Below are 13,085 nucleotides of genomic sequence, written 5' to 3'. Positions count from 1 at the left end.
TTTCCAAGCTGTTTTAAAGGCACAGTCAACTTAATGTATGTAAACTTCTGACCCACTGGAATTGTGATACGGTGTATTATAAGTGAAATAATCTGTCTGTAAACAATTGTTGGAAAAATTACTTGTCATGCACAAAGTTGATGTCTTAACCGACTTGCCAAAACTATTGTTTGTTAACAAGAAATTTATGGTGGTTGAAAAACGAGTTTTAATGACTCCAACCTAAGTGTATGTAAACTTCCGACTTCAACTGTATGTGTATATATATATATCATTTATTTAACCTTTATTTAACTAGGCAAGTCAGTTAAGAGCAAATTCTTATTTGCAGTGACGGTTGACACCGGCCAAACCCAGACGACTCTGGGCCACTGAGATGCAGTGCCTTAGACCCCTGCGCCACTCAGAAGCCCCCATCATCACATGCACTGAGAAAAGACTAAACACGGGTGAATTTCTTTATTTTTCAGACATGAGGGAGAGATGTATAAGACTCTACTGAACGACTACGACAGTCGCCACAAGCACCTATTGATGGAGAATGCAGAGTTAAAGAAAGTATTACAGCAGATGAAAATGGATATGGTCACCATTTTGAGCCCCAGGAAACCTAGCCAAAGTGGCAAGAAGCATGATGACAGTCTAGAACAGGTTTGTCTAGTAGTATTGTCTTTGTCATTGGTACCCAATATGCTGTACCGGATGGTGTATTTGGTATCTACAGTCCCCTCCATATGTATGTGGACAGTGAGGATAACATTTTTAAATTGTCTCGAATCTAAAAAAATTCATTTGGCTCTATACTCCCGCATTTTGGATTTGAAATCAAATGTTTAATTTGAGGCAAAAGTACAGAATGTCACCTATTTATTTGAGGGTATTTTCACACATCTGATTTACCATTTCAAAACGAAGCGCTTTAGGTATCTAGTCCCCCTATGTGAAGTCATAAGTATTTGGGCAAATTCACTTATTGGGTATTAAAGTAGTCAAAAGTTTAGTATTTGGTCCCATTTTCCTTGCATGCAATGATGACATCAAGCCTGTGACTCAACAAACTCGTTGGATGCATTTGCAGTTTGTTTTTGATATGTTTTGCCCAATACCCATGTGGCACGAACGGATTGAATCAATGTTGTTTCCACATCATTTCAACCCCCAAAATATTTGTAGCCAAAAACCCTGCCCCCACATGCACATTGTAGAAGTGCTGTGTGTGTGTTCATGGCCGCCCAAGCAAGGAATTTGATTGGTTTGATTTGTGTTGCTTGTTAAACTCTGCCAAAGCAAGGCATTTGTGTTGGGTATACAGTGCATTCGGAAAGTATTCAGACCCCTTGACTTTTTCCACATTTTGTTACATTATAGCCTTATTCTAAAATTCATTAAATGTGTTTCCCCCTCATCAATCTACACACAATATCCCATAATGACAAAGCAAAAATAGTTTTTTAGATATTTTTGCAAATGTATTACAAATACAAGATTGAAATATCACATTTACATAAGTATTCAGACCCTTTACTCAGTACTTTGTTGAAGCACCTTTTGCAGCAATTACAGCCTTAAGTCTTCTTGGGTATGATGCTATAAGCTTTTCACACCTGTATTTGGGGAGTTTCTCCCATTCCTCTCTGCAGATGCTCTCAAGCTTCGTCAGGTTGGATAGGAGTGTCGCTGCACAGCTATTTTCAGGTTTCTCCAGAGATGTTCAAGTCCGGACTCTGGCTGGGCCACTTAAGGACATTCAGAGACTTGTTCTGAAACCACTCCTGCATTGTCTTGGCTGTGGGCTTAGGGTTGTTGTCCTGTTGGAAGGTGAACCTTCACCCCAGCCTGAGGTCCTGAGCGCTCTGGAGGAGGTTTTCATCAAGGATCTCTCTGTACTTTGCTCCGTTCATCTTTCCCTCGATCCTGACTAGTCTCCCAGTCCCTGCCTCTGAAAAACATCCCCACAGCATGATGCTGCCACCACCATGCTTCACCCGTAGGGATGGTATTGGCCACGGGATGAGCGGTGCCTGGTTTCCTCCAGACTCAACGCTTGGCATTCAGGCCAAAGTGTTCAATCTTGGTTTCATCAGACCAGAGAATCTTGTTTCTCATGGTCTGAGAGTCCTTTAGGTGCCTTTTGGCAAACTCCAAGCGGGCTGTCATGTGCCTTTTACAGAGGAGTGGCTTCCATCTGGCCACTACTGTAAAGGCCTGATTGGTGGAGTGCTGCAGGGTTTTTTAAGGTTCTCCCAACTCTGGCGCTCTGTCAGAGTGACCATCGGGTTCTTGGTCACCTCCCTGACCAAGGCCCTTCTCCCCTGATTGCTCGGGTTTGGATGGGTGGTCCGCGCTAGGAAGAGTCTTGGTGGTTCCAAACTTCATCCATTTAAGAATGATGGAGGCCACTGTGTTCTTGGGGACCTTCAATGCTGCATAAATACTTTTGTACCCTTCCCCAGAACTGTACCTCGACACAATCCTGTCTCAGAGCTTTACGGACAATTCCTTCGACCTCATGGCTTGGTTTTTTATCTGACATGCACTGTCATACTGTGGGACCTTATGTAGACAGGTGTGTGCCTTTCCAAATCATGTCCAATCAATTGAAATTACCACAGATGGACTACAATCAAATTGTAGAAACATCTCAAGGATGACCAATGCACATTTTGGGGAATATTCAGGGGTGGAAACTTTCCGTGGGAATTAACGGCAAAATATGGGAATTAACAGGAATATATGCACATTTATATTAATACCATTTAAATGTAGATTTTTTTGCATTGGATATTTTTACCATATCATATGGAGACAGAAACATAAACCTTTTACTGTATCATAAGTAGACATAATTGCAAATGATTAAATCCTTCCCATAGAAAAAAATATATAATAATTGTTACGAATTGAACTTTAATTAAATGAGTTGACTCTTCGCATGGGATGATTTCACTGAACAACAAAAGAAAGGGTATATTGAATGATCCCCAATGACCCATCGAATCTCCCAAAAACATTTTCAACATACATCTGTAAAATGATAGTCTAGAAACTAAAGCTTTGGCTGTCTTCCTCTCAGGCCTCCATGTCTTCTCCCTGGACCTCCTCAATGTCCACCTCTTGAACATCAGACTCTGAGGCCTCATCTTCACTGTCACTTTCCAACCCTGTTGAGGATGGCTTGTTGTCAGGTTCAAAAGGGCTAAAATATGCCCACCAATTTTTCAACCCTTGTGTTGGTCAGCCTGTTGCATGCTTTTGTGTGTGTTCCCAAACAAGGACCAGTTGCACTCTGAGGTGGCTGATGTTGCTGGGATTTGGAGGATGATTGAGGCAACAGAGCCTCAGATCCACAAAGTCCCTTCCACCAGGTGGCTAATGAGATATGTTGGCACGACTGCCATATTGCATTTCCATCCCAAAGCCCTCACCAGACTGCCAAGAACCTTGGCCTCATCCAGGCCAAGTTGGCAAGACACAGTAGTGATGACACCATTGATCTCTGCACCAGACAGGATGCTCTTGCCAGCATACTTGGGGTCCAACATGTACGCTGTGGCGTGTATGGGCTTCAGGCAGAAGTCTTCATGCTTTTTGTTGTATTTTAGAACTGCAGTTTCCTCTGCTTTTTTTCATTTTATTTAACTAGGCAAGTCAGATAAGAACAAATTCTTATTTTCAATGACGGCCTAGGAACAGTGGGTTAACTGCCTTGTTCAGGGACAGAACGGCAGATTTTTACCTTGTCAGCTCGGGGATTCGATCTTGCAACTTTCGGTTATTAGTCCAACGCTCTAACCACTAGGCTACCCTGCTGCCTCAACAGTGAGCAACAGTGAAGTGGGCAGGGCAGTACAGTACAGATTTCTTCTCTTACATCTACAAGCAGAGTCTGAACATCAGACAGGATGGCTAGGTTTCAGGCTGCTTACCACTCTCTCCCAAAATACATCATCCAGGAGGATCCTCTTGGTGGGGCTGTCCATATCGGCAGACTGTGATATGGCAATTTCTTGGAGAGACTCCTTCCCCTACAGCAGACTGTCAAACATGATGACAACCCCCCCTCCCCCATGGGTGTTGCTGGGCAGCTTCAATGTGGTGCTCTTATTCTTCTCACTTTGCTTGGTTAGGTAGATTGCTGCTATAACTTGATGACCTTTCACATACCGAACCATTTCCTTGACTCTCTTGTAGAGCGTATCCACTGTTTTCAGTGCCATGATGTCCTTGAGGAGCAGATTTAATGCATGAGCAGCACAGCCAATGGGTGTGATGTGAGGGTAGGACTCCTCCACTTTAGACCAATCAGCCTTCATGTTCGCCGCATTGTCTGTCACCAGTGCAAATACCTTCTGTGGTCTGCAATGTAGAGAATGGTGTGTCTGTTGTCCCTTGTGTCTGTGCTCTTGTAGAATACTGGTTGAGGGGTGGAGATGTAGTTAATTAATCCTTGCCCACGAACAGTTTACCACCCATCAGAGATGGTTTGATTTGCTTGACCTTCACTTGAAATCTGTTTAACTCTGCATCCAGCATATGAGTAGATACAGCATGTCTGGTTGGAGTGGTGTGTGCTGGGGGAAGAACATTCAGAAATCTCTTCCAATACACATTGCCTGTGAGCATCAGAGGTGAACCAGGTGAACAGCTCAAGCAAGACATTCATCAGCATTTCTCTGAATACGTTCCTCCATTGAGTCAAAAAACTTTTGAGTCCAGGAGGACCATGAGCTGTTGCTATCGATAAGGTGTCTGATTCATAATTTTCACCTCTGACAAAAGTCCCTCTACTTCTATTCTAGATTGCTTGTTGTGAGCGCTGAGGGAACTTTATGCACTTGGCCAGATGATTCTGCATCTTTGTTGCGTTCTTCACATCTGATTCGGCACAGTATTTGCAAATGTATACAGTTTTTCCTTCTACATTAGCTGCAATGAAATGTCTCCACACATCAGATATTACCCGTGGCATATTCCTGTAAAAATTTGAGGAAAATTTGTTTTTAAAAAGAACAAATACAATTCCATGTACAGATAAATAGTTAAACAGTTAGATTAAACAACTCCTTTGTAAAATAAATGTTTTAAAATGAAACATGTTTGGAAACAGGTGAATTGACATCTCCTAAGTTAATAGGCTCAAGCAAGCAAAAACGAACTATCGGAAATGAGAAATTATTTAACTTCTTGCCGCACGGATCCCTTTAGCGGGATCATTTTAAACAACCGCTGAATTGCAGAGCGCCAAATTCAAAAATAATACAAAAAATATTTATAATCATGAAATCACAAGTGAAATGTACCAAAACACAGCTTGTTAATCCACCTATTGTGTCAGATTTTGAAAATATGCTTTACAGCGAAAGCAATCCAAGCGTTTGTGAGTTTATCAATCACTAGACAAAACAGTAAGAACAGCTAGCCTCAAATTAGCTTGGTCACGAAAGTCAGAAAAGCAATAAAATTAATCGCTTACCTTTGATAATCTTCGGATGTTTGCACTCACGAGACTCCCAGTTACACAATAAATGTTATTTTTGTTCGATAAAGATTAGTTTTATAACAAAAAAACGCCATTTGGTTTGCGCGTTATGTTCAGAAAACCACAGGCTCGTTCCGGTCCTGAAAGGCAGACGTAAATTCCAAAAAGTATCCGTAATGTTCGTAGAAACATGTCAAGCGTTTTTTATAATCAATCCTCAGGTTGTTTTTAACATACATAATCGATAATATTTCAACCGGACGGTAACCTATTCAATACTACAGAGAAAGAAAATGTCGAGCTACATCTCTCGCCTTACATGCTGACTAGACCAAACACGTCGCAAAATAAATTTAGAAATCCATGTTCTTCAATTATTGCACCCACACTGCTCGCGCGCGCCAACGAGCGTCTGCGACGCCAAGGGCTAAAATGGAAGTAATTCCTATTTCTGACGCAGATCGCGCTGAAAGTCCTGCCCCTCCCATCTCCTCATTGGTTATACCCACTTGGTTGATTGAAAGATGAACTTTGTTGCCGGTTGTCGTGGTAATACAATGAAAGTTTAGCTGCGATCACCATATAAGTTCAAAGATGAAAAAGCCTGGAAGGAGGAGAGATGACTAGAAACGATTCGGTTGGCTGTTTTATGTGTGGATTAATTGTCAGAGTAGAGGTCCTTGTGCATTTCAGGTAAAATAACAACTCAATGTTTATATCCCAGGACAAATTAGCTAGCAACAGCAAGCTAGCTAAATGTATCCCACAAAAAAGGTTCACTGTTATAAGCTAACTTTTTGATGAATTTAAGCAAAATTCCCCAAATTCCGGGGCTTAACTTCCCATGGAAAATTTCCTGAAAAATTCTGGAAATTTACCGGAGAGTTTATTACCCTTTGCAACCCTAGATGCAACTGAGCTCAATTTCGAGTATCATAGCAAAGGGTCTGAATACTTATGTAAATGATGAGGAAAACTATTTTTTCAATTTTAGAATCATGCTGTAACATAAAAAAGGGGTCTGAATACTTTCCGAATGCCCTGTATGTGGTTTGTCAATCTATGTATCCATCAGAACTAGTCTTCCTTTGACTGAGGTCAAATGAATAAAATTTGTAATGCTGGGAATAAAACAATATTGCTTAGTTCACAACGGAAATTACTCTGGCATAGTTTTAAAACCATCTGCACACAAAAATAGCACACTATATAAAGGTGACTGCTTAATTAATTAAATTAACCAATTAATGGTCTATGCCTGTTGTCACGACATCTCTCTGCAACAGGCCAGCTCAGAGGAGGATGAGGTGTGTGACTCAAGTAGAGAGAGCCTGGAGCTGTCCTGTGAGCATGCAAGGGAACAGCTCACCAATAGCATTCGCCAGCAGTGGAGGAGACTAAAGAGCCACGTGGAGAGACTGGACAGCCAAGGTATTCTTTGTCACATACTACTCGCATCATCCCTAAAGGGCAGCCACTTGTGAGGTTTTGTTAGCCTCGTTTGCTTACCACCGGAGAAAGAGGTCACTCAGGATGCTCAGTTTTATTGTCTGTGGTATTATAGTTTTGTTATAAATAACATGAACGACTACCGGACTTTGAGTTGATTAAATGTCCACTGAAAGCTCAACTGAACAGTGAAACAAATCACTTGCTATAAGTAATGTCAGTTGATGGGTGGTCACTTTACTCTGTTATCAGCCAAATCAAATGGAAAAGAGTCAAATAAAAGTGGTAGCCACTGTCTGTGAAACACGAACCAACAGACACCTCTACTGGTTCTTTGGGGAGAAGCTGTTTTTTATTTCTATATTTTTCAAACCCAGACCTTCATTTTTTAAAATCCATTAGTTAAACCTATTATTACCATAATCATAAACAATAAACCATCTCAGAATCACTGGTGATGTTGTGACGTGACTCCTGTCCAGCGTCCTTGGTGGGGGAGAGAGCCAACATGAGCGCCATCCCCAAAGAGGTCCATGAAGAGGAGATGGACAGGCTGAAACTAGAGATCCAGCAGTATAAAGACTTCATCCACACACAGCAGCAGCTCCTGCAGGTATACGCCGAACTCTCTTCTCTATGATGCTGCTTTAGTTCAATACTTATTCAGCCTTGTTTGTTTTGAATTCATCTGGTTATTACACCTACAGTGTCTTATCTACCTCTTTCTAGCAGACCTGTAAATCTGTCTACCTATTGCCTCAATAGATTGATCTATCAGCATAGACATTAAAGTAAATGGAAAATACTTATTAACAACTCGAGATCTTGGGACTATAAGGTTCTATTTGACATTTTTGTCAAAAATGAGTTCACATATAATTGATCTTTTAGATGTGTTCATATGTCTGTGAAGTTAGATTTTAGAAAGAGTGCATTTTAAGTGGAAAAAAATTATAAACTAGAAAGTTCTATCTGCATAAACCCATTTGAAACTAGCGCTATGAGGTTCTGTCTGCAATCCAATCACAAGCCTGAACAAATACAAACGGACCAATCAGAACACGTCTTTGCAATCTCCTTCTATTATGGTCGTGTCTAGTCAGTAATAATGGCACGGAAAACAAACAAAAAAACACTTGTCAGAAATCTTAAAGTAAATGATGTTGTTCGGAACCCCGTTCCCTCTAGCGGAACCCCTCGCCAACAGCCAATGAAATTGCAGGGCGCCAAATTCAATCGACAGAAATCTCATAATTTAATTTTCTCAAACATACAAGTATTAGGCACCATTTTAAAGATACAATTCTCGTTAATCCAACCACATTGTCCGATTTCAAAAAAGCTTTTCGGCGAAAGCAGAACATATCATTATGTTAGGTCAGCAACTAGTCACAGAAAGCATACAGCGATTTTCCAAGCAAAGAGAGGAGTCACAAAAAGCAGAAATATTGATAAAATGAATCACTAACCTTTGATATTCTTCATCAGATGACACTCCCGGGACAACATGTCACACAATACATGTATGTTTTGTTCGATCAAGTTAATATTTATATCCAAAAACCTCAGTTTACATTTGGCTTTGCCTCCAAAACATCCCGTGAATTTGCACAGAGCCACATCAAATCACAGAAATACTCATAATAAACATTAATAAAAGAAACAAGTGTTATTCACAGATTTAAAGATATACTTCTCCTTAATGCAACCGCTATGTCAGATTTTTATTTTTTATTATGGAAAAAGCAAACCATGCAATAATCTGAGTATGGCGCTCAGAGACATTCACAACCCAAGAATATATCCGCCATGTTGGAGTCAACATAAGTCAGAAATAGCATTATAAATATTCACTTACCTTTGATGATCTTCATCAGAATGCACTCCCAGGAATCCCAGTTCCACAATAAATGTTTGATTTGTTCCATAAAGTCCATAATTTATGTCCAAATTCCTCCTTTCGTTAGGGCGTTTAGTAAACAAATCGAAACTCACGAGGCGCGGGCAAGTCCAGCGGAAATGTCGGATGAAAATTCCCAAAAGTTATATTACTGGTCGTAGAATCAAATCAAACGATGTATAGAATCAATCTTTAGGATGTTTTTATCATAAATCTTCAATAATGTTCCAACCGGAGAATTCCTTTGTCTTCAGAAAAGCAAATGGAACGGGAGCTACCTCTCATGGGAACGCGCATGGTCAGCTCGTGGCTGCTGGCAGACCTCTGACTCATACCCCTCTCGTTCGGCCCCACCTCACAGTAGAGGCATCAGACAAGGTTGTAAAGACTGTTGACATCTAGTGGAAGCCTTAGGAAGTTCAAGATGATCCATATCCCACTGTATATTCAATAGGGGCTGAGTTGAAAAACTACAAACCTGGATTTTGTCTCAGGTTTTTGCCTGCGATATGAGTTCTGTTATACTCACAGACATTATTCAAACAGTTTTAGGAACGTCAGAGTGTTTTCTATCCAAATCTACTATAATATGCATATATTAGCAACTGGGACTGAGTAGCAGGCCGTTTACTCTGGGCACGCTTTTCATCCAAACGTGAAAATGCTGCCCCCTATCCATAACCAGGTAGGCCAGTTGAGAACAAGTTCTCATTTACAACTGCGACCTGGCCAAGATAAAGCAAAGCAGTGCGACAAAAACAATAATAATAAAAGTGACAGCCATTGAAAATAGTGGTAGGCTGAATTTTTGTGGGGGGTGGATGGTTTGTCCTCGGGGTTTCGCCTGCCATATCAGTTATGTTATACTCACAGACATTATTTTAACAGTTTTAGAAACTTTAGTGTGTTTTCTATCCAAATCTACTAATTATATGCATATCCTAGCTTCTGGGCCTGAGTAACAGGCAGTTTACTTTGGGCACACTTTTGATACGGACGTGAAAATACTGCCCCCTACCCAAGAGAGGTTAAGTAGAGATACTGGGGTGCAAAAGAGCAAAAATAAATAACAATATGGGGATGAGGTAGTTGGGTGGGCTATTTACAGAGGGCTGTGTACGGGTGCAATGATCGGTAAGCTGCTCTGACAGCTGATGCTTCAAGTTAGTGAGGGAGATATAAGTCTCTAGCTTCAGTGATTTTTGTAATTCGTTCCAGTCATTGGTAGCAGAGAACTGGAAGGAAAGGCGGCCAAAGAGGAGTTGGCTTTGGGGATGACCAGTGAAATGTACCTGCTGGTGCGCGTGCTACGGGTGGGTGTTGCTATGGTGACCAGTGAGCTGAGATAAGGCGGGGCTTTACCTAGCAAAGACTTATAGATGACCTGGAGCCAGTGTGTTTGGCGACAAATATGAAGCAAGGGCCAGCCAACGAGAGCATACAGGTCGCAGTGGTGGGTAGTATATGGGACTTTGGTGACAAAACGGATGGCACTGTGATAGACTACATCCAATTTTCTGAGTAGTGTTGGAGGCTGTTTTGTAAATGGCATCGCCGAAGTCAAGGATCGGTCGGATAGTCAGTTTTACGAGGGTATGTTTATCAGCGTAAGTGAAGGAGGCGTGTTGCGAAATAGGAAGCTGATTCTAGATTTAATTTTGGATTGGAGATGCTTAATGTGAGTCTGGAATTTACAAATATCTCAGGATTTTTATACTCTGCAACTTTAGGACCTTTATGGGTTATGAAAGAAGAATCCACTACAAAACAGATCTGGGATGTGAAAACATTGATGCTTTAATATCTCAGAACTATGCTTTGCACCGATAGAACATTATAGTCCCAAGGTCACGAACTGCTACCTCAGTTGTCAGTAATAATCAGTTGTCAGTAATTCTCCCTCCTAATCCTGTCTCCACTGCTCTGTGTGTTCTGTTCTCACAGCAGCAGCTGAACTTCCCATGTGACGATGAGACAGCCTCGCTGCTCAACGACTGCTACATGCAGAAGGAGAAGGAGCGCCTCAAGGAGGATTGGAAGTCCTTCGAAGAAAAACGGAAGAACTTTGAGGCGGAAAGGAGGAACTTCACAGAGGCAGCCATAAGACTGAGTCACGAGGTACAGAGAGTCTGTTCAGAGAGTGTACAAGAGGGCAGATAACTTGGAAATTTGATGACTTGCAATTTCATGAATTATTGTATTTCAAAGTGAATTATTCAGGCTAATATTCAAACCTTTGTCCTGCAGAGAAAAGCATTTGAGGAGGACCGCGCCACATGGCTCAAACATCAGTTTTTAAACTTGACTCCATTTGGAGACCAAATGAAACCACAGATGTCAAAGTCTCAAAGTGCCTTATCAGTATGTAAGTAATTTGCTCCTCCTGAATACCAGCACTAAGCTGGAGGACATGGCTCTTCCTTCATATCAGTCAAATCAAATAGAAAGCATTTGTCTCTGAACACTTCATAAAGCGACCTCCCAAAAGAGAAAGTCTACCGTAGGGCACGTTGGTGGAATTGGTGAAAACTGTGTTGTGTATGGTTGTTGACACATCATGACTCATTTAATATCTTTTGCCAGGGGCTGAGTCAGAGGTTAGGCCTGTGTCGACTCCAGCCAAGTTAAATAAATCACTATCCCACACGGCTTTCTCCACATCCAGAGCCTCCCCAGCGAAGACGCCACCCACGGCAGATCTGTATCGCACACACCGCCTTATCCCAGAAAAAAGGTACCCTACACATGATATAGATATTCACAACAGGTACACAATACAGTGCAGCACTCAACACAATTGCAAAACCAAAAGGAAAACTAACAAAGCAGAGCTTAAATCAATTGAAGGAACCGTCTCGTACGTATGTAGATAGATGTCCTCTGTATGCACTTGACTGTTTGTTGCTCTTGTTTAGAGAAACTGCTAGCTACACAACTATAATGTCAAGAATTCAAGACTTTGCTCTCGATGGGGATGAAGCTGTAATGCTGTGTAAAATGTTCTTTCCAGCCCGAGCACAATCCACCCAAAGCAGGACTCCAGCATCCTTCGCAATGGTGACGTTCCTGCCCAGCTCCGACACGCGAATGGAGGAGCAAATCGCAGAGCATACACATTCACGGGAGATAGAAACAGCTCCATTTAAACACAGGGATAGACGCCTCGGTCTTTTCCCATGACAATCCATGCTCTTAAACCATTCAATATCAAGTGTAGTATCAAAGGTAGTCAGACACACTTAAATGGAAACGCCAAACATATTTAGTTCTTGTTTGTAGAACTTAATAAAATAAAAAATATATAATTTAACCAGACAAAAAGGACCCGGACAGACGAGGCCCCTGTCTGTGTTTTGATAGAGCCGTAATATTTTTGCTGCTGAGTGGCTCATTGTAAACGACAGGGACAAATTAGTCTGGTTTTTAATGTAATGTTGGTGTTTGTAGATGTCGTTTTGTATATATTTCATGTCAAATGTCTTTGTTGTATTACCTTTTTGTTAAGGCCACGTAGTTTTATAAAGTTGAGTGTTTATACGTAGGCACTCTGTCGGACAGAGTAATGTATGTATCATGGTCAACATTGTTTCCCCCTTAAATATTGGATAGCATCTTAGAATGTACTTTTATTTCGATGCTGCCGATACACCAAAGGCAATAAGATATATTAGTTCCGTCAATTTCAGAAATACATTTAAACTGTGTCTTTCCCCTTGAAGTGATTGTGACGATGACAAAGCAATATTGCTCAAGGCTATTGTGTTTATTGTTGTAGATGCAGCGCACGGAACAGTCACAGCGAGGCGGATGCACTTTATAACTGCAAGTGTCAAGTGAAAGTGTTTTCTGCATTGATTTCTTATTTTACAATTCACCGTGAAAAGTGACTGCCATTCAATTGCTGTTGTTAGAGGGCTATAATGTATCAGAGACCATCTTTGGATGCACAGTTGGATTTATTACAATTTGAATGGTCAAGATCTCAGTGATGTGAAATGATGTATTTTCTGTTCGAAAGGTTCCATAGTATCTGCTCCACCAGAGCTCTAAGCACACTGCTCCGAGGAGCAACAGGCCACATGGGCTTCTGCCTTCTCCCTCAGGTCCACACTCATCATAGATGCTGCTCAGAGCGGTTCAGGTTGGAATCTGTAATAGGAAGGAAAGAAAGTAAGAAATCAGTATTTATTGAATACATCACATACAGTATGGTGTCTTCAGTAAAACAGTTGTCCATTCTAGATTCACTGACTGGCA

At 41.2% G+C, this 13,085-nt stretch overlaps 1 protein-coding gene across 2 annotated transcripts in view; it reads left to right on the top strand.

Annotated features, from left to right (window-relative positions):
• Positions 1–12,813, top strand: part of LOC129811116 (afadin- and alpha-actinin-binding protein-like) — a 41,791-nt gene extending 28,978 nt beyond the window's left edge. The window contains exons 8-14 of one of the 2 annotated variants that reach the window (XM_055862309.1): positions 471–651; positions 6,766–6,910; positions 7,411–7,541; positions 10,776–10,946; positions 11,076–11,193; positions 11,412–11,562; positions 11,839–12,813. In XM_055862309.1, the coding sequence (XP_055718284.1) occupies positions 471–651; positions 6,766–6,910; positions 7,411–7,541; positions 10,776–10,946; positions 11,076–11,193; positions 11,412–11,562; positions 11,839–11,974 (1,033 nt within the window). In that variant the 3' untranslated portion in view covers positions 11,975–12,813. Of the gene's footprint in view, positions 1–470; positions 652–6,765; positions 6,911–7,410; positions 7,542–10,772; positions 10,947–11,075; positions 11,194–11,411; positions 11,563–11,838 lie in introns of both variants that reach the window. The other variant, XM_055862308.1, reaches the window with a different exon arrangement.
• The last annotated feature ends 272 nt before the right edge of the window (positions 12,814–13,085 follow it).

The sequence above is a fragment of the Salvelinus fontinalis genome, chromosome 14 (genome assembly GCF_029448725.1).
Source record: "Salvelinus fontinalis isolate EN_2023a chromosome 14, ASM2944872v1, whole genome shotgun sequence".
Classification (NCBI taxonomy): Eukaryota; Metazoa; Chordata; class Actinopteri; order Salmoniformes; family Salmonidae; genus Salvelinus; species Salvelinus fontinalis.
The sequence above is the reverse complement of the archived record's forward strand: the minus strand, read 5'-3'. Positions and strand labels throughout refer to the sequence as shown.